The following is a 24917-nucleotide window of genomic DNA, read 5'->3' on the forward strand; positions in this document are numbered from 1 at the left end:
TGTGGCAAGAGTGTCAAACACGACACTCTTTTTTATTACATTCTTAATTATAAAAGTCCAAGGATTTCATGTTCTCATGAGGTAAGTTCTAACCTTATAGACCCTTGCTAGTGGCAAGAGAAAACCTCCATGGTGCTCTGAAATCTGAGTCCAATGGAGAGAGGCCGAAGTGTAGGATTGTTTCAGAAGGTAAACAGGTGGAAATCTGAGTTGAAGGTAGAGGCCAAGCAATTTTTGTTTGATTTTGGAAGGGCTGGAGGTAGAAACCAGCTGAAAATTAGAGAAGACAGAAGGGCGACAGTAATTCTAAATGATGCATCAGTTCTTGGTTGAAAGGTATTATAGATGGAGTTACTTATTCTGTGAGGAAGGAAGGTTGGAGGAACTCCCTAGAAATCCATAGGAAGAGACAGTTGGTGTGCTTTCCAGAAGGGAAGGAGGGACAGGGCTGGTTGGAGGTTGCTAATAAGTTACAGGAATTTTTGTTGCATACTACTGATGGACTGTTAAAGGTGCAGGATGCAATTTTGGAGGTGTCCAGTGAGCATAAGCCCAAGACTCAGATAACGGTGGACAGAAATGAGGGAGTACTAGAAGTTCCAAAACAGAGGTCATCCTCTGGTGGAGAGATATTCGGCAGTTCGGTGGAGGTTAAAAGATTCCTGTTTGAGGCGGAGAAAACTATTTGGGAGAGGAGAATGGTAATATCAGCTACAAAAGAGGTGAAGAACTGGAGGAAACTGCTGGACACAGTGGCCTGTAACTTGGGCACTTCGGCTAATTTAGCTTTGAAGCCATTCTCTGACAGGAAAGCTGTAATTGATGTTGGTGAAGAAGATTGGGACTTCACTGTCTTTGAATCCGAACTGGGTTTGCTTCAGTTCCAGAAGTGGAAACCGTTCTGTAATGAAATGGAACAGCACTTGGGAAGCCTTTCACTTAAGTTATTTGGCCTTCCATTTCACTTGTGGAGTGAGCTAAACTTGAAGAAACTGGTTACGTTGCTGGGAGGAACTGTGGTGGAGTTTAACCTTCAAGATCTTGTAGCTGCCGAGGTCAAGGTTGCGGGAGTGAAACCAGAAATGATACCCAGATCTGTTGAAGTTTTTTCAGAAGGTTGCTGGTATCATGGGTGGCTAGTTTTGGAAGTGGAAGCGCCTCTTTGGGGAAGAGGTTCCAAGGTTGTAGATGCTGATGTGGCGGGCTGGTACACACGTGGCGTACACTCGGTGGTGAATAACAGGGGCGCGTAGAGAAGTCCTCATGGGGAAGCTGAAAACTTAACTAAGGAAAACCAAATGTCAAGTAATCTTATTAAGGAAAAACTTTCAAAAAATTTCAAATTAACTGGTGAGAAGGTGAGCCGGTTTTCCTTTGCTGACGTGGCCAAAAGAAGGGGTGGGTCGGTCAATTATAAGGGGTGCATGGGTGACTCCGAACCAAACAAGGTTAGACCCGGTTCTTCTTTGAAGGTTATAGCCGGCCCACGTGACTATTTAAGTGATCACGTGGGTAGGGGCTTGTCTCATGTGACACTAGACCGAAACAATGGTCTAGCTTCTTCTCCACTGAAGCTTGTTAGGGCTGTTTTCGACTAGACGTTGAAGATTGGCTCCAGATGCCAGTTGCAGTGGTCTGTGCACTCAGAGGATGCTTTGCAAGGTGAAGAGCATTCTGTCTTAGGCTGGCGAACTCCAAGGAGTGCTCAAGCTAGTGCGTTTGCTGGGAAGGAAGCGGTTTTTGATCGGATGGCTTGCAGTGTGGAGGGGGTTGATGAAGAAGATGAATTGGATGGCTCTACCAGTCTAGGTAGTGTAAGGAAAGAGATCTGGCAGCTAGAAGAAGTGGAAGACACACTATACCTAGGGCGCCTCTTTTCGGAAGAAGCTCGAAATGAAGTCCTTGGTGAGAAGCCCCTAACCGTTGGAGAAGAGGAGGTCAAGTTAGCGGATTGAAAGCAAGTGCATGGGGAAGGAAATTTGCTCTCAAAGACAGAAGCGCCTTTGCCGAACCAGTTTGCTAGACAGGATGTATGTAAGGAAGGAATTGAGGCTTCCCAGTGGCAAAACAGGAATGCTTCAGCAAGGAATGAACATTTGGGTACAAAGAGTAGTCCATGTGATTTACAACAGAGAGGAAATTTACCAGCCCAGTTCCATTTTGAGGGTTTAGGACACACTCACAAACCAATACAGGGAGTGCTGAATTCCACTCTCAAACCCTGCAACCCTCCTCGGCTTCAGCAAAAGTCATGTATCTGTGTCCATTCGTTTTGTGTTACTAATGACTGTCTCTCGTCTGTTGTGCCAGATTCCATTCCCATTCCAGAGGATGAAGCTCGTGGTGGAGTAGAGGAAACAAAGGAGAGGAGTAGAAGTGGTGAGGGTAGGGGTAAAGGTGAAGGGGCAGAGGAAGGTAGAGATAGAGATACAAGACTTTGGGAAATTTTTAGGAGGTTGGTGGATAAGCTTGGGGAAAATAACACACGAAAGGAGAGGGCAGAAGTTTTAATTTCTGGGGTAGTAGGAGGTAAAGAAATAAATGAGGATGGGGGCTCTGAAGGGCGAGAGGTTACGAAGGTGGATAGTGAGGATACTGTGGCAAATTTTGTGTGGAAACTGGGGTGCAAATTAAAAGACCCATATGATCTCAAATTTATTTTGGAGAAAAAGGAGGGGGGTAAGGTGAGGAAGAAAAAATTGAATGAGGTTGAAAAATTGATGAGAGATTTTGGAGGGGACAAGAATGTTGGTATCAAGGGGGATAGAAGGAAAGGGGCAAAGTATTGAGGCTTTGGGTTTGAAGGGAAAAGAATAACTCAGTAAAATGAAAATTGTTAGCTGGAATGTTTGATGGTTGGGTAGTGCTAGGAAGAGGGCAGTAATTAAAGATGCAATAAAAAAGGTTAACCTGGATATAATTATGATTCAGGAGTCCAAGAGAGCAGAGTTTGATGCTAGGTGGGCTAGGAGTATATGGAGAACTAGGGGGGTTAGTTGGGCTATGGCACCTTCATGGGGATTTGTTGGGGGAATAATAACTTTATGGAAGATTGAGGTGTGTATAGCAATGGAGGAATTAATAGGCCAATTCTCAGCTTCTTTGAAATTTAAGTAGGTGGAGGATGGATATGAATGGGTGTTAACAAATGTCTATGGACCTAATGATTATAGAGAGAGGAGGAATCTTTGGGAAGAATTGGGGGATGTAAGGGGATTGTGGGATGGTTCGTGGTGTTTAGTAGGCGATTTTAATGTACTTAGGTTTTCGGAAGAAACAAATAATCCTTGACTGAGGGTGACCAGGAGCATGAGGAAGTTTAATCAAATTGTGGAAAGCTTTGAACTTAAAGAAATCCTTTTGGCCCGTAGTAGTTACACTTAGTCCAACTTACAAGTGAACCCCATTTGCTCTAAGTTGGATAGGTTTCTTTTTTCGGTGGATTGGGAGGAACATTGGGTAGCTTAGCCTCTAGAGCACTTCCAAGAGTAACTTCAGACCATTGGCCATCATGATTGGTGTGGAAGAGATGGGAAGCACAAGGCTTGCACCTTTCAGATTTGAGAATATGTGGCTTCTTCACCCGGATTTTATTAATAAAATCAAGGAGTGGTGGTTAGAGAGTGACCCTGTAGTCGAATGGAGAGGAATGAGGTTCGATAAGAAATTACAACTATTGAAGGGTAAAATCAAGGAATGGAACAACTTAGAATTTGGGCGGTTGGAAGAGAGAAAGCAAACAGTAATTGATCAATTGGAAGATCTGGATGGGAAGGAGGGGAGGGGAGGGGAGAGCTAACACAGGAGGACAAAGAACAAAGGTGGAATCTGCGGAAACAGCTGGAGGATGAATTGTTCAAGGAGGAAGTCAGTTGGAAACAAAAGTCAAAGGTGTAGATGGTTGAAGGAGGAAGATAGGAATACAAAATTTTTTCATTGTTTAGCAAGTGGGAGAAGGAAGAATTTTATTACAAACTTGGAAATAGAGGGGATAGCCTTATCTGATCAGGGGGAGATTGCTATGGAGTTTGCTAACCACTTTAGGTCTATATACAGAAAACCCTTAAGTAATAGGGTTTGGATTGAGGGGATGGAATGGCCGAGGTTGTGATAAGAAGATAAAGAGTGGTTGGAGAGAAAATTTGAGGTGGAGAAGGTCAAGGAGGCATTATTCTCCATGGATAGATCAAAGGCTCCGGGCCCAGATGGTTTTACAATGGCATTTTACTAGGATTGTTGGGAGGTCTTGAGGGAAGAGCTAATGTTAGTATTTGAAGAGTTCCACAGAAGAGGAGTGATTAACCCAGGGTTGAACAGTCTATATAAGATCATTGTGAAGGTGTTGTCCCTTAGGATTAGACAAGTGCTCATTACCATCATCTCAAATAACCAAGGAGTTTTTGTGAGGGGCAGGCAAATCACTGATCAAATTCTTGTAGCAAATGAGAGTGTGGAGGACTTCAAGAGATGTAAGAAGAAGGGGGTAATCTGTAAGCTAGATTTGGAAAAAGCTTATGACTTGGTAGACTAGTCCTTTTTGTTGGAGGTGATGACTAATTTTGGGTTCGGTGATAGATGGTGCAGATGGGTGTTGGGGTGTATTAGGTCTTTCCACTACTCTATTTTGGTGAAGGGAACGGTGGTAGACTTCTTCCCAGCATTAAGGGGAATAAGACAAGGAGACCCCCTTTCTCCTTTCTTGTTCACCTTGATTGCGGAAGTATTAGGGAGTCTAATCTCAAGGCAGATTCTAGAGGGCTAATTAAGGGTTGGAGAGTTGGCAAGGGAGTATACCACTAACACACTTGTAGTTTGCAGATGATACGGTTTTGTTTTGTGAGGGGTGGGGGGACATGAATTGGATTAGAAATGTGAAACTTACATTTCAACTATTTGAGCAAATATCCAATCTGGAAGTTAATTTTGATAAAAGTTGTGTTGTAGGTGTGAATATGGGGAAAGTGAGATCCTTGAGTGTGCAAATATTTTGGGTTGTGGACTTTCGAATTGGCCTTTGATTTACCTCGATCTTTCTTTAGGAGATAATTCTCGAAAAGGAAGTTTTTGGACTCCTGTAGTGGAGAGGTTTGAAAAGAGACTTGCTTCTTGGAAGAAAAACTACCTATCTCTTGGGGGAAGAATTACCTTAATCAGTTCTACCCTAGCTAATCTGCCCATCCATTATCTCTCAGTCTTTAAGGTACCTGCAGGGGTTGCTAGTAAGTTGGAAAAATTAATGAGGAACTTCTTGTGGGAACCGGGGGAAGAATAAAAGGATCATAGGGTTAGATGGGAGATGGTGTGTAGGAATAAGCAGGATGGAGGGCTAGGCATTGGGAATATTAGGAAGAGGAATTTGGCTTTGCTAGGGAAATGGCTGTGGAGGTTTTCTATGGAGAGGGAGAAACTGTGGACGAAGATAATTTGTAGTATTCACGGGCTTGCAGAGAATGGTTGGGACTTTGGGATTCTGGCTATAGCTACAAGAGCATCACCTTGGAGACCCCTTTGAAAGAACAATTTCCGGCTCTATTTGCAATCTCCACCCTAAAAAATGAAGCAATTTCCAGTTTCCTCGTTTCCTAAACTCAAATTCCGAGTTTGCTTGGAACTTGGGTTTGAGAAGACAGATAGTAGGATCTGGTCTTTGTCTCCCTTTGGATCCTTCACTTGTGCATCCTTCGTTAAAGTCCTGATACAGCCAGAAATTCCTTTTGGTCTGTCATTCTCTGTCAAGGAAGTGTGGTGTAAACCTATACCTCCGAGGGTTAGGAGCTTTTGTTGGGAAGTTTTCCTTGAAAGAATCAACACAGGTGACCTACTTCAAAGAAAAAGACCCAATAGCTGTTTATCTCCACACTGGTGTGTTTTATGCAAAGCTGCTGGTGAGTCTCGGTATCACTTACTAATATCTTGTGTTTTGGCAAAAAATATTTGGGATTGGTTTGCTTCTTTTTTTGGGTGCAGGTGGACACCTCCAAATAGTCTGCAAAGCTTGTTTTCCTCTTCACCTATTGAATGCTCAACAAAAACATCAAGAATTATGCGGAGATGCATGAGAGCTGCTGTTTGTTGGACACTATGGGTGGAAAGAAATGGAAGAATCTTCTTGGAAAAGGAGAGAGGCTTGGAAACTTTGGTAGAGTTGATTCATATAAGAGTAATACACTGGCTGAAGACAATGAAGGAGTTTACAGATTTTTCAACAAATGATATGCTAAGAAGGTGGAAAGAAGTTGCTAGCTCAGTTACAAGGAAGAAGACTTTGAATCTCATGTGGAACCCTCCACCTCATGGTTTTGTCAAACTAAATTTTGATGGCAGTAGCATGGGGAATCCAGGGCCTTCGGGTATTGGGGGGGTCCTAAGGGATGAGAGAGGTAATGTAATAGCTATGTTCTCATGTCCAATTGGAGTGGGAGACTCCTTGAGGGCTGAGGTGTTAGCAGTGTTGGAAGGGGTACAAAGGGCCAAAGAAATTCAAGTCAAGAAACTGCTTATAGAAGGAGATTCTGTGATTGTTGTGAATTGGCTGAAAGAAGACACTTCCAAGATGTGGAGCTACAGCAATGAGAAAAGAAAATTCAAGTGGCTGATTAAGGATATGGAAGTCCAATGTACTCGGGTTAGGAGAAATGCTAATTCCTTGGCTGATGGATTGGCTAGGCAAGGAGTTTTTAGAAATTCTGGGTTTTGGGCTCAATTGTGAGGGTCTGAGTGTTTAAATCAGTTATACTTCTTTTCTGGGGAGTTAAGTATCTTTAGCTCCCCTTCCCTGTAACTTTTTTTTCCTATTTTAATGAATTATGTGGTTATTGATCAAAAAAAAAAGAGAGGGAGAGAAAACCTCCATGGTTTATCAAGAATTTAGGTGCCGTTTGGCAATTCTTTTTAGGAAGATCTTCCAACAGATTAGATGGCTAAAAGATGAATGAGCAAGGTTTTAAAAACTGACCTGGAAATGGAACTGTTTTGGCCGTCGGTTTCCGGGTCAGCAGTTCAACTGTCTGGGTCAAATGGTTCAAACTTTTTAACAGTATATTTCATGCTACCCGTTGGATTGGAATATTAGGCTAAGATGGTAGATGAATATAAATGATGTTATGAGAAGGGGGATGAGAATGAAAGTGAGGAGAGAGCTCTGTCAGCTCAGAGAAGGAAAAAAAAAAAAAGAAGGCTGAGAGAAAGAAAGAGAATGGAAGAAAGGAGGAAAAGGCAGAGGTGTGGTGTCATGTACCGGTGATGACGACAGTGACCTGCAGCAGCAACAGTTCTCTCTCTTGCAGATCTGTCATCTTGTCTCTGAGATCTCTCTCAAAGATCTCATCTCTGAGATATCTCTGTCTCTCTCATATATGATATATCCCTTGGATCTCTCTCTCTCTCTCTCTCTCAGATCTCAGATCTCAGATCTGAGACCGATCTCGCTTCCCTCTATTTTATCTCTTTTTTTGTTTTTTTTTTTGAAAATTTTAAACAAGGTATATTAGACTGCAAACTGTTGTCTGGGTCGAACGGTTTAGCAGTCAGACTGTCCAGGTCAATGGTTCATTGACCAATTCAATGGTTTTTAATAAAATAGCAGTTCGTCACTAAAACGGAACCAGTACCTTGATCGGTTTCCGGACCGAACGGTCTGACCATCTGGGTCAGTGGTGGTTTTGAAACCATGTGAATGAGTTTAAAGATCTAGACGGTTTGGTAAGTATCCTGGTCTACCATGATCCACAGAGCTGTTTAAATGAAAGATTTTAAGTGCAGAAAGATAGGAACCTTCATATATTTTTGGCCATTTTGGGCTCCCATGAGCTTTTTAGGGTGCATAGGTCTTTTTGGCTTCATATCTTTCACTGCCAAACAGAGAAAGACCAAATTTTGGTTTTCCAAACTTTGAAAAGCCTGAATGACCACACAAAAAGACTTGCCAAATGCCTTCCTAATTGCTTGTATTCTAAAGGAAAATTGTGATATATGGTAGGGTACAGCACTGATGTTGCTCATGCATAGAACGCATTACCAATCCTGAACCTGCCTTATCTGATGCTCTGATAGACATTTTTAAATTCAGCCACACCATCCTTTCACATGGCTCACCTACGTAGCATATGTATGAATAAGAGAAGAGCATAGAGACATTCTACTTGCAGCATAAATTGTCTTGAAGACCTGATGATGACTAAAATCCACCAAATATCTATGGGTCACTGAGAGAACAAAATGCAGTGAAGTTCTAGCCAGATTTTTCTATAGAATCCTTTGGAAAAAAGAAAAGAAAAATAAAATATGAAAGGGATGTTCATGATTATCCAATTGAGCCAAGCTTCAGTCATCATTGCTAAGAAAGCGAAGCTTGCTGATTATGATGCTTAGTACCATTTCTTTTTAGTATTTTATTTATTTATTTATTTTTGTATTTTCTTGACTCAGGGGCATCAGACTACTGTTGATTTCATCTTGATCTCCCAGTCACAAGTAAATAGTGTGAATCATGAGCCTGGGTGGCAGTCAGATTCTACACAACTGTTTTCTCATTATGCATGCCTCTGCAGGTAAGACTTTGTATTGATGAATACTTTGGTTTTGGTTACAAATTCTAAATTGAGCCTACATGCTGACTAATACTTCTTGATGTGTGTTTATCGTTTTTGGTCTAGCATTGCAAGCACAAGTCCTGTATGGTTTCTAATGGATGGGCCGAGGATTGTAAACCATGACTTCTCCATCTCTTTTTGTGAAATTAGACTACGAATGACCATTCACAACTCATCAAATGCCGCTGTCTCTGTCCGGATTGACACCTCAGATGCTACATCAAGTACTGTTCGATTAAGTGATGTAGCTGCAGCATCTCAATATTCTGTTTCTTCTGGAAACGAAACAGGGTGGCGTGATGTATCTCTAGTGAATGACATTAAAATCACATCTGATGTCTCAAGTTCCCTAATTAGCAAGGCATCATCACCTGATGGCATAACTCCATTTGTTTGGTGTGCATCAAGCTCTACTCGTGTTGAACTTGAGTCCATGTCCACTACTGAAATTCCCCTACAGATTTGTGTTTTCTCTCCTGGGACATACAATCTGTCAAACTACAGAGTACACTGGGATCTTCGATTTCCTGAGGATAAAGCACTTGGAGACGGTTCACAACAATCCTCAGGGGTAAGTCCAGGACGTCCATTTTATCTTACCGTACTACAGTCCCCTTAGATACATCAATCTTACCAGCATATCTTAAATGCAATAGTTAATGTCAATGTTGTAAATTGTAATATTTGTTGGAAATTGTTGTGGGTTTTGTTGTTTTAACAGAATCAAGCAACCCACGTTGAGTTCAATATAGACAGGATGGTTGAAGTCCATATTCTTTCTGTATTCTCGGACAATAAAATTAATCATGATAAATATGAAGTTTTCCCACAATTTGATAAGCATCTTACAACTTGTATAGAATTTCAGAAGATGGTCTATTGATTCCATTTTAGAAAACAGATGATCAAGTTGGTATTTGTTTTGAGGGGAATTTACAAATCTGTGCTTTTTCAACGTTTACCCATCCAGCCCAGATGGTTGAACCACTCCCAGAACCGGAGGAATAAGTGGTTCCCTTTCCAGGTTGGTTTTACTTGGATCTTATCCATATAGAGCAAGGTTTTAAAAAACAACCTGGAAACGGAACCACTTATTCCTCCGGTTCTGGGAATGGTTCAACCATCTGGGCTGGATGGGTCAAAATGGGTGAGCTCAATTTATATTGTATATTGCATCCAAAGTCCAAGCCATTAGATTGGAATTTTGGGTTAGGTTAGGAGAATATACAAGTCACATATTAGAGAGGAAAGAGCAAGGGGAAGAAAAAGAAAGGATAAGATAAGGGAGTCTTGTGGTTGCACCTCTCTCTCTCTCTCACAGATTTCTCTATCACCCCCCCTACCCCTTCACCATCTTTATGTATCAATATGAGAGCACTGAAATATCTTTGCCATCCATAACATAAAAAATGATCTAATAGCAGTCTATTAATCTCATCCATCCAAATGATGTACCGTATCAACTCAAACATCTAAATCATGTACCGTATCAACTCAAACATCTAAAGCTATTATCAGTGAATTATTAATCTCAACCATCCAAGTGATGGACTGATTTTAACAACGATGAATGTGGGGCGATGGATCCTGCTCTGAAGAGTTGCAGAACCCTAAGGCCGTGTTTGCTTTGAAGGAAAAGGAAGTTGTGTCCCTCCACGCGTGTAAGGCGGTGAGAGTTCTGAGGTTCCTCTCTTAGATGTCTGATTCTCCTGATAGTCTGTAACGAAGAGAATGTTTAGAATGAGATCTCAGTTATTTTTCTCCATGAAAGTTTAACCCTATTTTATGGTTGTTCTACTCTTCCGTACGTTCTTCGGGTGTCGCATGAAAGGTGAAGACACGATTAGAACGGAAACATCTTGCATCAGAAAGTATATTAGTTAGTTATGCCAAGTCAATAGAGACAGTTATGGGAAAACAGGCACGAGAGAGATTTCAGATCTGTTTCTTACAGAGCATTCCTCATACCAACCTCATAATCATAATATGTCTCAGCCTTGCATCAGGAATATCTCTTGTATTTGTATGTTACTAGGAGATATTTTCAATGCACGGTGAGATGTGCTGTAAGGTCCGTGCTAAGCGAAGAGTTGATCCTGATTCCAAGTGAACTTGGTACTGAACTAGATATCTTTAGCAAGTCTTCATGCATCTAAAAGACTAAAACCGACAATCAAGGCCTTAGGTTTATTGCTATTACCCCATCAAAATGTCATTTCATCTAATTCAAGGTGAGGCCCTGAGTCTCCTGAGACAGAGAGTTTGTGTGCAACAGAGAGTTTTCCAGTCAATTCAAAACCCCTCCCTGTCTGGGAGGGGTCTCTCTCTTGCATTGCCTGATGCAAGTTTCCCTCTTGCATCGCTTGATGCGAGTTTTTCCTCTGTTAGGACAGGTTTTTGAAAGATAGGGTGTTTTTTTTGTTGTTTTTTTTTTTTTTTTTTTTTTTTTTTTTTGTGTTTTCTTTTGTTGGTCGATTGTTGTCTTGTTCCTTTGGTTTCTCCCTGTAGGATTTACATACGGTGGTTTGATCTTTGTTCTGAGAAGTGGTTCATCCTCTTCGATTTGTTCTTCATTGGTTTTATTTTCATGAAGGTTGTTGTTACTAAAATCACTCTGAATGGTGACATCTGTTCTAGAAAGAAATTTGTGGATGCTTTACTGTCGACATTATGTTTGGGAGTATCCTCTACTTGGGATGCTTTCTGGTGTGGTGTATTCCACTGAGTTGTTCTTCGGTGAGGAGGAGGATTATTCTTTGTTCTGTCGTTTTTTTTTTCAGGTGCAGCCCAATCGTTTCCGTTCAGTCTCTGGCACTGTCCAGCATTTCAGTTATTGGAGGAACTGTTTTTTGGCACTTTTTTTGGACCATCTTCTTTTACTGGGGACGTGGTATGTTTCTTGCCTCATGCCTAAGGACGGTTTTCCTTGGAAGGAGTTTACTTTTGCAAGATAATTGTTACGTCCAAGCCTGGGTGAGACAATGGTTGGCTCTGTTCTTTTCAAATATGAAGTTTTAGTTGCGATTTCCATAGAAGGGGTGACTTTGGCAATTTTTCTGTGTATCCCCATTTTCAGGAGCTTCTTGTGGAGTTTTACTCTGTTGGAGGTCGGTTCTTCTTTGGTGTTTCCATCGTTTGCAGAGTGTTTATAAGAATTTCTCCTGGTGCTCAGGATTTGTTGTAATCTGTATTGGATTCTCCTTTATTTGCTGATTGTACTCTCATGAATTGTATTTGAGATTCCTAGCATTCTTAATGAATTTAGCCATTGCATTTAAAAAATAAAAATCAAGGTAAGGCCACATCAATACATCGCTTTGATAGCCTGGGTGACTTGCCACCGTCTACATTTCTATATCAAGGCATCCAATATCATAAGACGTTTGGCCAAGTTTCAGTGGCCTGGGTGGCTGTTTTGCACACCCATTAATGCTTGCTGATAGTGGTGGATATGTCCATGCCCTAATAAAATGGTCCATGGATATATCCATAGTCAATCTATATCCATCAACTGATGTAACCAAGGTTTCAACTAATCCTATCCATTTAAGTATTGTCAAATTTTCTAAATAAAACCTACGCCACGTACCATTTCATTGTTATTATAAACAAAATAACAGACCAACCATTTAATCTTCTTTACCCATCACAGCTTTTCTATATTTATTTATATACAATTAAGATGATTACAAACTAGAAAGGATCAAGATCAAGTGGACTGTCTTCAATCTTCACCTACGTATGTAAGTCGATGTTTCTTTGACAAGATTCTTTAGGATTCTTATCCTCAACAGCATATCAATGGAATAAATTATTAGAATGACAACTTTTTCGTAATAACCTTAAGATTTCTAAATAGATTAAACAATTCATACAAGTCACTAAACTAATTCTAATATTTCTTTTCTAGTTTGTTCTATATGGAAGTTTCAGGAAAGACAATTAATAACTATAAACTACATGAAATGCCAATGGGGCGATCACTGTGACGTCCGTGTAGTTCCTTTGGTTTCCAGCTTCTTAGATTTGGTATCCATGTCAGGGTTAATCTGATCTGATGAGAGGTCATTAGAAGAGCTTTGTCAAGTGCCAATGGTTGTTGCACCAAGGTGGCTCAGTGGCAATACTAGAGTCCCAAAGGTTACAGATTAGGTTGTGACTTGTGATCCGTAAGGGCTCCTTGACCTTCGTGTGGCTGAAGAAGGATTCCTGTTTGAACAAACCAAGAAAATAGAACTCTAATTGGGAAAAGGGTGAATGTATTCTGGGAGTTGTGGGTTCAAAGTTGAGAATTGTCCATCATTCTTGTTTTCTCTTTTATATGTGAATCAGTAAAAGTAGGAAAGTAAATGGATCGGATCAGATTCGAATTGGGTATATATGAATCTAATTAATCTGATCGATCTCACAAAGGTCAATTTGAATTCAAATCCATTAACAATGTTGGATATATCCAATCCAATTTAATTTTTTGTAAACTTTTAACAAATTATTAAAAGGGAAAACATAACCTATATAAAGAAAAAGAAAAAAAATACAAGCATATTAATTTGATCCCAATTTTAATTGGGTCCTATTATTAGGGGATATCCAGATCCGATAAAATAGGATTGGATACAAATTCGAATGTGATCATGATCCGGTCCATTTGCACCTCTATGTGGAAGCAGGAAGGTGCTCGGAGGTGCTCTATTTTCTTATCTGATTCTTAATTTAATTATAAGTTTCTTACATGGTTTATTTTTCTTCCAGAAAATTCTGAAGAAGTTTGAACTGAAACAAGGTTAAAGGAACCTGTTTATTTACGAACAAAATGAAGGATTACTTAAGGATAAATGAAAGAATTTGATCAGGCTCGTATTTTGTGTTAGAATTTTGACAAACAATTTCCCGGAATTGTTGGTAGGCTTCTATTAAGTTAGGTAGGTTTCTATAGTTGGAGATTCTCCAGTTTATTCAACAATATTAATTTTTCTTTCTTCTAGATGGTCTTACATCAGAATTCACAAGGTCCACCTTCCATGGCCCACCCTTGAGTTGCCGGTCAGGCCTAAATTTTCCTCTTGGTTTTGTTTCCTTCATTTTTCTTTTAATCCTTTTGGGAGTGTTCTCACAACAGAAGCAGTGCAATGTTTGATATGATACCAGAAGAATTTTGACCAATCAAAATCCACCCATGAATTTTGATAAACACCATCAATTGGTTAACATATTTATAATACTGATTGATTGGTTACAAGTTTTTTAGATATCATAACTTTTTGATATTATAGTCGAACCCTTCTCTTAAATTTATCCTGACTTTTCAAAACCTCCAGAAACCTCACTTATAGAGATTAACTATATATTTTGTAAATTTAGTATACTATTCCTCATTCTGAGTTCGGTATCTCTTCATCTAAATGATTGTGGGACCTTTTGGTTTTAAGAGCTCAGAAAAAGGAACATTTGTAATCTGTTTTTTAATAATTTATAATAGAGGATCAAGGTTAATTTTATCATTAAAAATAATGAATGACCTAACTAGACAGCATATGTTAATTGTCAATAATGGTGACACAAGAGAAGGTAAGTTTTAGATAACAAAAACAATCTCTAACAGGGGTGACGGGAAGTTTTAAAAGCCAGGGTAAAAGTATAATGAAAAAAAAAAAAAGAGTGAAGGGGAGGTTTTGGAATAACCGATATATTTTTAAAAAGGCCAAGTTTGTTTTGTTGTAGAATGGAATACTTTCACTGGGATATTTCAAATATTATTATTATTATCAATATTTCAACCTGAAAAAAATATCCATACAGCCTGAAAATGTTATGATATTAATGGAGAGAGAGACCTAATTAACAAATAATTTAGATTTCTTATGGAAAACCATCAGATTTTTCTGAGGGCACTCCCTATGTGCCATGAAGGATTGTTGACATCAGGTTGGGCTGGATGATCCTAATTCAACTCAACACCCTGTAAACCCACAATGGGTTTGTGCCCAGTACTGAAGGGCCCAGGCTGGCTTCAACTTGCAGAGAGGATAATGACATATCTATCTTGCAATTGTTTAAATTGAATGACATTAGAAGGTTTTACTTACATCATTCTTCTAATTAGATATTATCTTACATAATTTACATCTAAACTAAATAATTAGTTCTATGCAAGTTACAATATATATATATATATATATATATATATATATATATATATATATATATATATATATATATATATATATATATATATATATATATATATGTCTGTGGGCCAGTTAGCACCAGCAACCCAGTAGGCTCTCAGCTGGGTCATAAGTCTCTCTCAACCCAGGCCAAACTTACTTAACCCTTGGTTCAATGAATTGTAGCCTCGAATAAACCTCCCAATCAGGTTGGGTTGGATCAGCACTTTCGGATCATTGACCCTAACCTGAAACATTAGGGTTAATCCATGGGTCAGAATGTCAGATGGTTCAATGGTTCAATCGTTTAGGTCTGCATAACGGTGACAACTAGGCACCATTAAGTGTCATTGTGGTTTATTCAACGTTTGTATTTTATTTATTTGTAAAACCGAGAAAAGTAATAATGACAATTAGGCGCCACTAGGCTCCACATCAGTGTAATAGTGGAAAAAATGTTTGACCGTTTGTGGAAGCTTTAAAAAATAATTTCCCCAAATGTTAGGCATGCACAAAAATCGAAGTCCATTTTTGTTATTCTCAATACGTATAAAAGAACAAGAGAGAGAACCTATTGAAGTGGCACCTATGTGGCAGCATTTATTGAATAAACGCCCACGGAACGAAACACCCTGAATCAATGTTTTTTTTTTATCAAAAATACGGATTGAACGGTCTGATTTAAATGATTTGAATGGTTCAACTGTCTAGGTCAATACCAATTTGATAGCATTGGTTTGAAAATAGATGACCCAAAACCCAACCCAACCGGGTCATTCCACCTTCTAGCTTGGGTCACTAGATAGTCTGGAACTACCTTAATTAGGTTTAGGTTTGTGCTGGGTTTGGGTTGGTGGGACCAACCGAAGTTGCATCCTATCAAAATCCAGTCACCTAGTGATGTAACCGTTTTCGGCCACGTACCAATGTTTTGTGATGTAAAATTTTTTGGCTAAGTACCTCGTTATTTGACCCGGTGGTGGCGTGCCTTAGTGATGAGCTACTTGGTGGTGAACTGCCTACTGGCGAACTGCTCGGTGGAGAACTGCCTGGGGGCGAACTGCCTGGTGGCGAACTGCCCGGTGGTGAACTGTCTAGTGGCGAACTGCTTGGTGGCGAACTGCCTGGTGGCGAACTGCCCGGTGGCGAACTGCTTGCTGGCGAACTGCCTGGTGGCGAACTGCCCAGTGGCGAGCTGCTCGGTGGTGAACTGCCCGGTGATGAGCTGCTTGGTGGCGAACTGCCTGGTGGCGAATTGCCTAGTGGCGAACTGCCCGGTGATGAGCTGCTTGGTGGCGAACTGCCTGGTGGCGAACTGCCCGGTGGCGAACTGCTTGCTGGGAACTGCCTGGTGGCGAACTGCCCAGTGGCGAGCTGCTCGGTGGTGAACTGCCCGGTGATGAGCTGCTTGGTGGCGAACTGCCTGGTGGCGAATTGCCTAGTGGCGAACTGCCTGGTAGCGAACTGCCTACTAGGCGGCCGGTGACTTAGAGAATGCTGGAGCTCCCTCATGCGGCGCAATCCGACTGCCCTCAGAATGAGGTGGTCTTCTTTACTTTGTAGGCTGTGGGAGTTGAGGGACCTGCGAGAACTGAATCAGAGGTCCCGGGGGTATTTTCCCGGTGGGGGCTCTCCGACGCTTAAGTTAGCACTCTTATTGTAGAGAGCTTTGAAGATAATATGAGAGAGCTAGAGAGCAGGGGTTACTTCCCTTTTTTCCTCCCCTTCCCCTTTGGGGGGTGAAGTCTTCATATACCAGAGTCCTCGCGGGTTAGGTGGGTGAAAAGCCTCCAAACGGTAAGACTCGTCGCATCCTCTCAGAACCGGGGTATGGTGGTGAACTCCTCGAGGTCGTCAGGCTGGCACTTGTGTTAGGCGGCCAGGTCGGCGCCTGGGCCGGGTTGTCAGAGGGGCGCCTGTGTCAGTCGGCGGGTCAGTGTCTAGGCCAGGTCGTCAGGTCGGCGCCTGTGTCAGTTGGCGGGTCAGTGTCTAGACCAGGTCGTCAAGCTGGTGCCTGTGTCAGTCGGCGGGTCAGTGTCTAGCCAGGTTTGTCGGTGGGTGCCTTATGGGCGGCTTAGCCGGATCATGCGCTAGGCTGGTCCAGGTCGGGTAGGTCGCGCAGGCCGCATGCCACACGCAGTTCGCGCAGGCCGTGTGTAGTTCGTGCAGGTCGTGCACAGTTCGCACAGGCCGCGCGCACACCGCGCAGGTCGCGCGTGTTGCGCACGCACCACGCAGGTCGCGTGTGCCGCGTGCAGGTCGCGCAGGCGCACGTCAGGCCGCGCACAGGTCGCACCAGGCCAGCCAGACTGGTGCCCGAGTGGGTTACCAACTTCGTAAGTTTGTTGGTTGGGTGTTTTCCTAGTTGTCACGAGGTGCCATGTGTCATAATTTCATTGGAGGGCCAAATCTGCCCTCATCAATAGCCCCCCACTCCCGAGCTGATAGTAACTCAACGAAGGGAGTAGATTTCTTTTGGCCCGTAAGTCGATGAGCTAGTAAGTGCTGATCCAATTACAAGTGTGGCCCGTAGGCTTTGGGAGCGACTCGTAGTCTACTCTTCTTTGACTTTTGCCCGTGCCGGAGAGGCGACCGGGTCTTTAGTAGTAATGTGGCCCGTAGGCTTTGGGAGTGACCAGTGGTCTACTCTTTTCTAACTTTGCCCGTGCCGGAGAGGCGACCGGGTCTTAAGTAGTAGTGTGGCCTGTAGGCTTGACCTGCATCAGCTTCGTAATGCCGGTCACCTACTCCTACAAGAAGCTACTAGGGGCTCGACCTTCGGGGGCAACACTACTAACTTTAGGTTGCCAGCTCACACGGGAGCCTTGGAAGGCTCGACTAGTAAGGGCGCCTATGTAGTCGGTTGGTCGCCAACTCCCACGGAAGCCACGAAGAGCTCATCTTTGTAGGGGGGACCTTACGGAGAGGACTGATGTGGCATTATCTGAATTGAAAGTAAAGCTGGTAGAGCTACTTAGTCCGTTAGCTTCTTGCATAGTCTCTGAGTTCATAAAAAATGTAAACTATAAAGCGATAGCTTCAATTTCTAAAAAGTGAGGATTTAGTTTTGGCAAATGAGAATTTAGCTTTCGTAGGATGAGAACTTAGCTTTTTGTAGCGTGTTCCCACAGACGGTGCCAATTGATGTAACCGTTTTCGGCCACGTACCAATGTTTTGTGATGTAAAATTTTTTGGCTAAGTACCTCGTTATTTGACTCGGTGGTGGCGTGCCTTAGTGATGAGCTACTTGGTGGTGAACTACCTACTGGCGAACTGCTCGGTGGAGAACTGCCTGGTGGCGAACTGCTTGGTGGCGAACTGTTTGGTGGCGAACTGCCCGATGGCGAACTGCCTGGTGGAGAATTGCTTGCTGGCGAACTGCCTGGTGGCGAATTGCCCGGTGGTGAGCTGCTCAGTGGCGAACTGCCTGGTGGCAAACTACTTGGTGGTGAACTGCCTGGTGGTGAACTGCCTGGTGGCGAGCTGCTCGGTGGCGAACTGCCTGGTGGCGAATTGCCTAGTGGCGAACTGCCAGGTAGCGAACTGCCTACTAGGCGGTCAGTGACTTAGAGAATGCTGGAGCTCCCTGATGCGGCGCAATCCGACTGCCCTCAGCATGAGGTGGTCTTCTTTCCTTTGTAGGCTACGGGAACTGAGGGACCTGCGAGAATTGAATTAGAGGTCCCGGGGGTATTTTCCCGGTGGGGGCTCTCCGACGCTTAAGTTAGCACTCTTATTGTAGAGAGCTTTGAAGATAATATGAGAGAGCTAGAGAGCAGGGGTTACTTCCCTTTTTTCCTCCCCCTCCCCTTTGGGGGGTGAGGTCTTCATATACCGGAGTCCTCGCAGGTTAGGTGGGTGAAAAGCCTCCAAACGGTAAGACTCGTCGTATCCTGTCAGAACCGGGGTACGGTGGTGAACTCCTCGAGGTCGTCAGGCTGGCGCTTGTGTCAGGCGGCCAGGTCAGCGCCTGGGCCGGGTTGTCAGAGGGGCGCCTGCGTCAGTCGGCGGGGCGAACTGCCAGGTAGCGAACTGCCTACTAGGCGGTCGGTGACTTAGAGAATGCTGGAGCTCCCTCATGCGGCGCAATCCGACTGCCCTCAGCATGAGGTGGTGAAGGACATTTTTGACAAAAGCAAAGTTTTAAAAGTTATTGACTATGGTCAATGAGAGGGGGTGAAGGGTCTTTGGTGATCTTACCAAACACCCCTGACATGTGAAAATTTTTTAACTTCCTAGAGGTCAGAGCTTGGTAAAAAATAAGCAAAATACACAAACCACTGTGAATCCCATCCTAATCTGACCTAAAACTAAAAGCTGTATAAGCTGCATCTCTCCCTTCATCTACTTCCTCCCTCCGTCCAAGTCCATATTATTTCTAACCTGACCTCGTGGAACTGGTATTTGGGTTGGGTTCGCCTACGCTAGAAATTACTTTTGGAAGACGAAACACTATCTATCTCAATTCTCAGACATAAGTAGTCATAACGCGTTTTGTTAGTGCCCTAAGACTACGTCTTCTCTCTCTCTCTCTCTCCTCCCCAATTTCCTCGTTCCTTCCCCGACACTTTCCCATGCCGCTCCCATAGATGATAGATAGATAAAATCTTAAACTTTCTCTGCACGGTGAGAGTACAACGACTCCTCTACTCTGCCCACCTGCGCAATCCAAATAGTCCTCTTAAACTGGCATAAGCCAATGGTTTAGACACGTGGACGTGGTCCTACATAGATTGCCACCACGTAAGCCTCCGAGAGGAAGATATCCTCTGGTTCTATTCTATTATTGTGTGTATATACGAATTAAAATATTCAATTTTAAGGGTCACCCAGAAAAGTTCTGACTTCTCTTTCACGGCTGATAAGCTGATTCAAGCAGTTGACCTGAGGAGGCTGAGCCTGGTCTTTTTCCATTCCATGATCCATCCATCCTTCTATTCTATATCCTCTGTAGCTGTTCAAGAAGAACAGAGGAAAGAGAAATTCATCGATTCAGTCATTTTATTGAATATTCTAAAGATGAGGAGGCTTGGAGTGGGATTTGTTTGACAAGTCGCAGCAGTCAGGCCGCGCCACCACCAGACCAATCAACAAAGCCCGCGGTTTCAACGACCCCCACCTCAAACACTTTCTTTTTCTGTTTAAGCCAATTTCTGCAAGCAGCCCAGCTACCCACCTCTCTCAGTTGTTGCACAGGAAGACGAAAGTTTTCATCTTCCATAGTTTAGTATTGGTACCCGCGGGATAGATCTGATCTCTTGTCGATTTCGGTAGCTAGAGAGAGAAGATGAACGATCTATTCTCAGGCTCCTTCTCCCGATTCAGAAGCAACGACGTAGATCATGAACCGCCGTACTCCGGCGGAGGCGGCGGTGGTGGAGCTGTGCAGATGGGAACCGTGGGAGTGAACCTCGACAAGTTCTTCGAGGACGTGGAGGGGATCAAAGACGAACTCAAAGAGGAAGAGAGGCTCCACCAGCGTCTCCAAGATTCCCATGAAGAGAGCAAGACCCTCCACAACGCCAGGTCAATCAAGGACCTCCGAGCCCGGATGGATGCCGACGTCGCCCTCGCGCTCAAGAAGGCCAAGATGATCAAGGTCCGCCTCGAGGCACTGGAACGCGCCAATGCCGCTAACCGCAGCATCCCCGGCTGCGGACCGGGCAGCTCCTCGGACCGAACGCGGACGTCCGTGGTCAGCGGGCTGAGGAAGAAGCTCAAGGACCAAATGGAGAGCTTCAACACGCTGAGGGAGAGAATCTCGACGGAGTACAAAGAGACCGTGGAACGGAGGTACTTCACGGTAACGGGGGAGAAGCCCGATGACCGGACGGTGGATGCTTTGATATCAACGGGGCAGAGCGAGAACTTGTTCCAGAAGGTGATACAGGAGCAAGGGAGAGGGACAGTGATGGACATCGTGTCGGAGATACAGGAGAGGCACGACGCGGTGAAGGAGATAGAGAAGAACTTGAGGGAGCTGCATCAGGTGTTCTTGGACATGGCGGTGCTGGTGCAGACACAGGGAGAGCAGCTGGACGACATCGAGAGCCAAGTGGCCCGGGCGAATTCCTTCATCAGGGGAGGAACCGAGAAGCTTGTTACAGCCAGGAAGCTTCAGAAGAATACTAGGAAATGGACTTGCTTTGGGATCACCCTCCTGCTCATCATCGCCCTCATAATTATTCTGTCACTCAAACCTTGGAATTGGGGGGGCAGCTCAGGCGGTGGTTCACCGGCATCCCCGGTAACTTCAGCACCATCAACGCCAACACCGCCATCACCCCCACAGCAGTGAGTTCTCTGATCTGAATCTACTTTTATTTTACCTTTTTTTTTTTTGTTTTTTACTTTTATTTGGGTTGCTTGATGCGTCGATGTATGTAATCTGATGATTTTCTCAGATTTTTTTTCCTTGCTGTTATTATTATTATTATCTTTATTTTTAGAATGAGGATGATCAGTGGAGCCAAAATTTGGATGTATTTTTAATGGTGAAATGGGCAGAAAAGGACGTGGACTTATCATCTTAAAAGGGAATTCTTTGGAGTTGGTCAACATTCAATTTTCTTGTCTTGGATATCCAATCCAATGGCGGAGGTTTAAGTGGGCCCAGGTGGCTGTTTCCTACCTGCCCACCTAACTTGTTTATATCATCAAAGTGGTAGATACTTAGATATTGATATTCCACTCTCTCAACCTGGTTCCCAAAATGCCCATGAAAGGGAAAATTATAAAAACCTAAACTGTGTTTTTTTTAATATCCTATAAACCTCTCTTGGGTTTTGATGTTAATAATAATGAACTTTCCTAATTTTTAAAAAAATAAAAGGATAGGAGGATCAAATGGAGTATGAGAAGGCAACTTGGCTGCGGATTTGCTTGCTAACTTGAGTGATGTCTAATGCCTTCATCCTTAGAGTACCAAGTTTTATTTCTTTTTCTAATTCTTTGGGACATGTTCTCTTGATCTATCAAAAAAAAAGTTCAAATTACTCTTTCTTAGTTTCCTAGATTTCAAAGTCATTTGGACAAAGTTTGTTGGAAAACTAATCTGTTATTTTTAAAAAATCAATGCATTACATCAATGTTTTTCATCTAGAAAACTAATCCATGGGAGGTATTTATTACCCTTTTTTCAGATTTTTTTTGTTAGGGTCAAAACACAAAGATTTATAAGGATTGTTGAAAAATACAAGTAGGGGTGTAAACAGATCGATCAGGTTAAGCAATATCCAAATCTGAATCCGATAACCGAATTCAATTTAATATCCGACGGATATTGAAAATTAATATCCGAATTTGAATCCGATTAAATATTTGAATATTCGATTTTGTTTGAATTTGTTAATTAATTATTTTAGATAATTAATAAATATATAAAATAAATATTTTATTAATATAAAATATAAAATATATAAATTATTTATATAACTTAATTATTATGTATATAAATTATATAAAATATTTTATATATTATATATAAAAATTAAATAATCGATCGAATTTAGATATTTATCGAATTGAATCAGGTCATACCCAAATTTGAATCCAATTAACTATTTGATATGAATAGGATATTCGAATTATCCGAATTTGATTCGATTATATCAAATATCAAATTCGAAATTGGATTTTCCAAATACTGTTTACACCCCTAAATACAAGCGAGGTTTTGTAATTTTCTCATAAAAAGAGAAAACTGGTTAAAAAAAAAAAAAAAAGGCAAAAAAGCAACTTGATGGTACCGATTAGATGGCATTAACTAATGCTTTAATGCTTTTACTTTTACGAAGTTAAGGGGCTGTACAATCTTGTGAAGAATCAACCAAACAAAGCCAAATGATTATAAATAGAAAAGCATCCACTTGTGGAACCTATAGTGCTTTATCCAGAGTTTTCTTTCTTTCTAGAGGTTCTTTCTTTTCTATTTAATCTTGTATTACTTACCTTATTTGGTCTTTCTTTGATGAATGGGTTAAAACTAAAACCTCGTTTATTGCCATTAAGTTCTTGTTTGCTTGCAACTTTGTAATTTATCCAGTCTTCTTTTGATTTTTAAGATTTTCAGGTAAGTAATAGAATAATATTTTTATCGATAAAAAACTAATATAAAAATGGGCAAAGTTATCCTATTTTACTTTATAAAATTTACTCAAAATTACTTATCCACTTGAGAGATGGATAAGTTTTACCCGTGAAGTGGAGCTTATTTTACCGTGGAATGAATCCATTAGTAAATGCTAAAAAAATATTATAAAGTTGATCGAAAGTAAAAAAGATACCCACTAACCAACTTTCTCAAACTTATTTACTGTAAAGGAACAGGGCCTAAGAGAAGAAAATAAGTCAGTAAGTACAATGGATGATAAGAATTTAGTAGTAGAAGCTACTCCATGGGTGAGCTTGTTTCGTTCTCTCCCAATGTGCCGCACAGAACCATCCTGAAAGGCAGAAAGAGGATTTTCATGTCTTCTCAAGATTGGGAGCCTTGGGAGGGGTACCCCAACGACTAGTTTCTTGGGCGGGCCACGCTCGGCCTGCTTCAGGGCTGCAGGTGATATGACACATACAATCGTGTTGTGTCGTGCTGGTTGATGGACATGAAATCCCCAGCCTGACACGGCCCGCATGATCATGCTGTGCCCAGCATAATCCGCATTTTATAGTGCCAGGTCAGTCAAAAATCATGCCAAACAGCACAACCAATTTTACAGCCCTATTCAAGAATCAACGCTACCGGAAATAAATCCAAAGTAGGGCACAGAGCCCGTTCGCCATAGTCTTGTTGTTCAACTCCACCAAGATAATGGAAGAAGAAATGCTTTGTACAGCTTTTGAAAATCAAGTCAAACCGTACTGTTGGACCGGTTGAACTGGGAACGGTCATGGCTCTGGGTCCGATTTTAGACCCTAAAACCATCTGGTTGGACTTCGGACCAGATGGTTAGAGCATTTGACCTGAGAACTGGTGATCAAAATGATTTTGTTTCCAGTCCGGTTTTTAAAACCGGCTTTACAACTCTAAAAATGCCAAACCGCAAAGGACAGGGCTTCAGCTGAGAGGAAGCTTTAGATTTCAAAGACTTTGCACAAAAGACCCTCTCGGCTCTCGTCTGGAGTTCCGAACCACGCAACCTAAGCCACGGAGACCAGTCTCCGACTCAGAAGCTGCATTCACATTCAATTACCCCCAGAACAAATAACTCCTAGCAAGGATTGACATTAGGGGTCAGCACAATAACTCCAAGATACATACATTCATTTGTTAACTTTCTAACTGAATTTGTATTCCAAAATTGATGATGTTCATCAATCCTTAGCTGAATTAATAAGCACAAATTAAATTTGGATTCGACTATACCGGAAAGACACGATACCAGTAATAACCAGAAAAACTTTCAATCAATCAACCTGTATGGTGACCAATCAGATGGTATTATCAAATTTTAAGGAGTACTTTGATTGGTCAAAACTCTTCTAATACGGTAGTATTATATCTTTCAAGTATTATAGATTTAAGATATCCCTAATTGTTGAATGAAATTTATTGAAAAAAAAAAAAAACTATGACATGAGTATGTTGTGGGTTTTCATCGGATAGGCAGCAAGTGTACAATTTCATGTTGCATTTTCATGTTGCATTTTCTGTTGATTGTCAGTTTGCCATTTAGTGAGAGAGAAGGCTATGAGTATGAAATTTATACACACGGACCTATTGTTCACTTGTTTATGAAGATTATAAGTGAAATCAACACAAATTATCATGGTTTTCAAAACCAGACCGGAAAAACCAGGAATCAGTTAGGTGACAGGTTCAGTTTTCCCCAAAACCGGAATTTCTTCAAAAATGTTGATTTTAATCAGCAAACTGCTGATCCAGGCGATTAATCGTTCGAATGGTTTTGACCATTTTTTTTTATCAGAATAGGCCGATCGTTCGGTTCAAACGACCAGACTGTTCGACCCAATAACCAGACCCCTGACCAGTTCGATCTCCGGTTTTAAAAACCATGCAAATTATATACATACCAACTTACAACTTGTATGATAAAATGGGTTGGTCACTTCTACCTTCTACCAGGCCCGCGTTGCCCGGTCTGGCCCATCCCAAAAATTTATAACTAGTAGAATGGCCCGGGGTATTTGAACCAATGG

General features: G+C 41.9%; 1 protein-coding gene, 1 long non-coding RNA gene and 1 pseudogene across 3 annotated transcripts in view; all 3 read left to right on the top strand.

Moving 5' to 3' along the window:
• Positions 1-9434, top strand: part of LOC148847634 (Tetratricopeptide repeat (TPR)-like superfamily protein) — a 76032-nt gene extending 66598 nt beyond the window's left edge. Inside the window, exons 27-28 of the mRNA XM_088949160.1 lie at positions 8428-8549; positions 8655-9434. Coding sequence (XP_088805286.1) covers positions 8428-8549; positions 8655-9210 — 678 coding nt within the window. The 3' untranslated portion in view covers positions 9211-9434. The remainder of the gene's footprint in view (positions 1-8427; positions 8550-8654) is intronic.
• A 746-nt stretch (positions 9435-10180) lies between these two features.
• On the top strand, positions 10181-11851 carry LOC148847635 (uncharacterized). Its single transcript, XR_016100608.1, has 2 exons — positions 10181-11564; positions 11668-11851. It is a non-coding gene; the product is annotated as an uncharacterized LOC148847635 (long non-coding RNA).
• A 7028-nt stretch (positions 11852-18879) lies between these two features.
• On the top strand, positions 18880-21294 carry LOC148847636 (syntaxin-125 pseudogene; annotated as a pseudogene). The gene has a single exon (XR_016101476.1). The product of XR_016101476.1 is annotated as a syntaxin-125 pseudogene (transcript).
• The last annotated feature ends 3623 nt before the right edge of the window (positions 21295-24917 follow it).

This window comes from Nelumbo lutea, chromosome 6 (assembly GCF_056320005.1).
Source record: "Nelumbo lutea isolate HS-2025 chromosome 6, American lotus-T2T, whole genome shotgun sequence".
NCBI lineage: Eukaryota > Viridiplantae > Streptophyta > Magnoliopsida > Proteales > Nelumbonaceae > Nelumbo > Nelumbo lutea.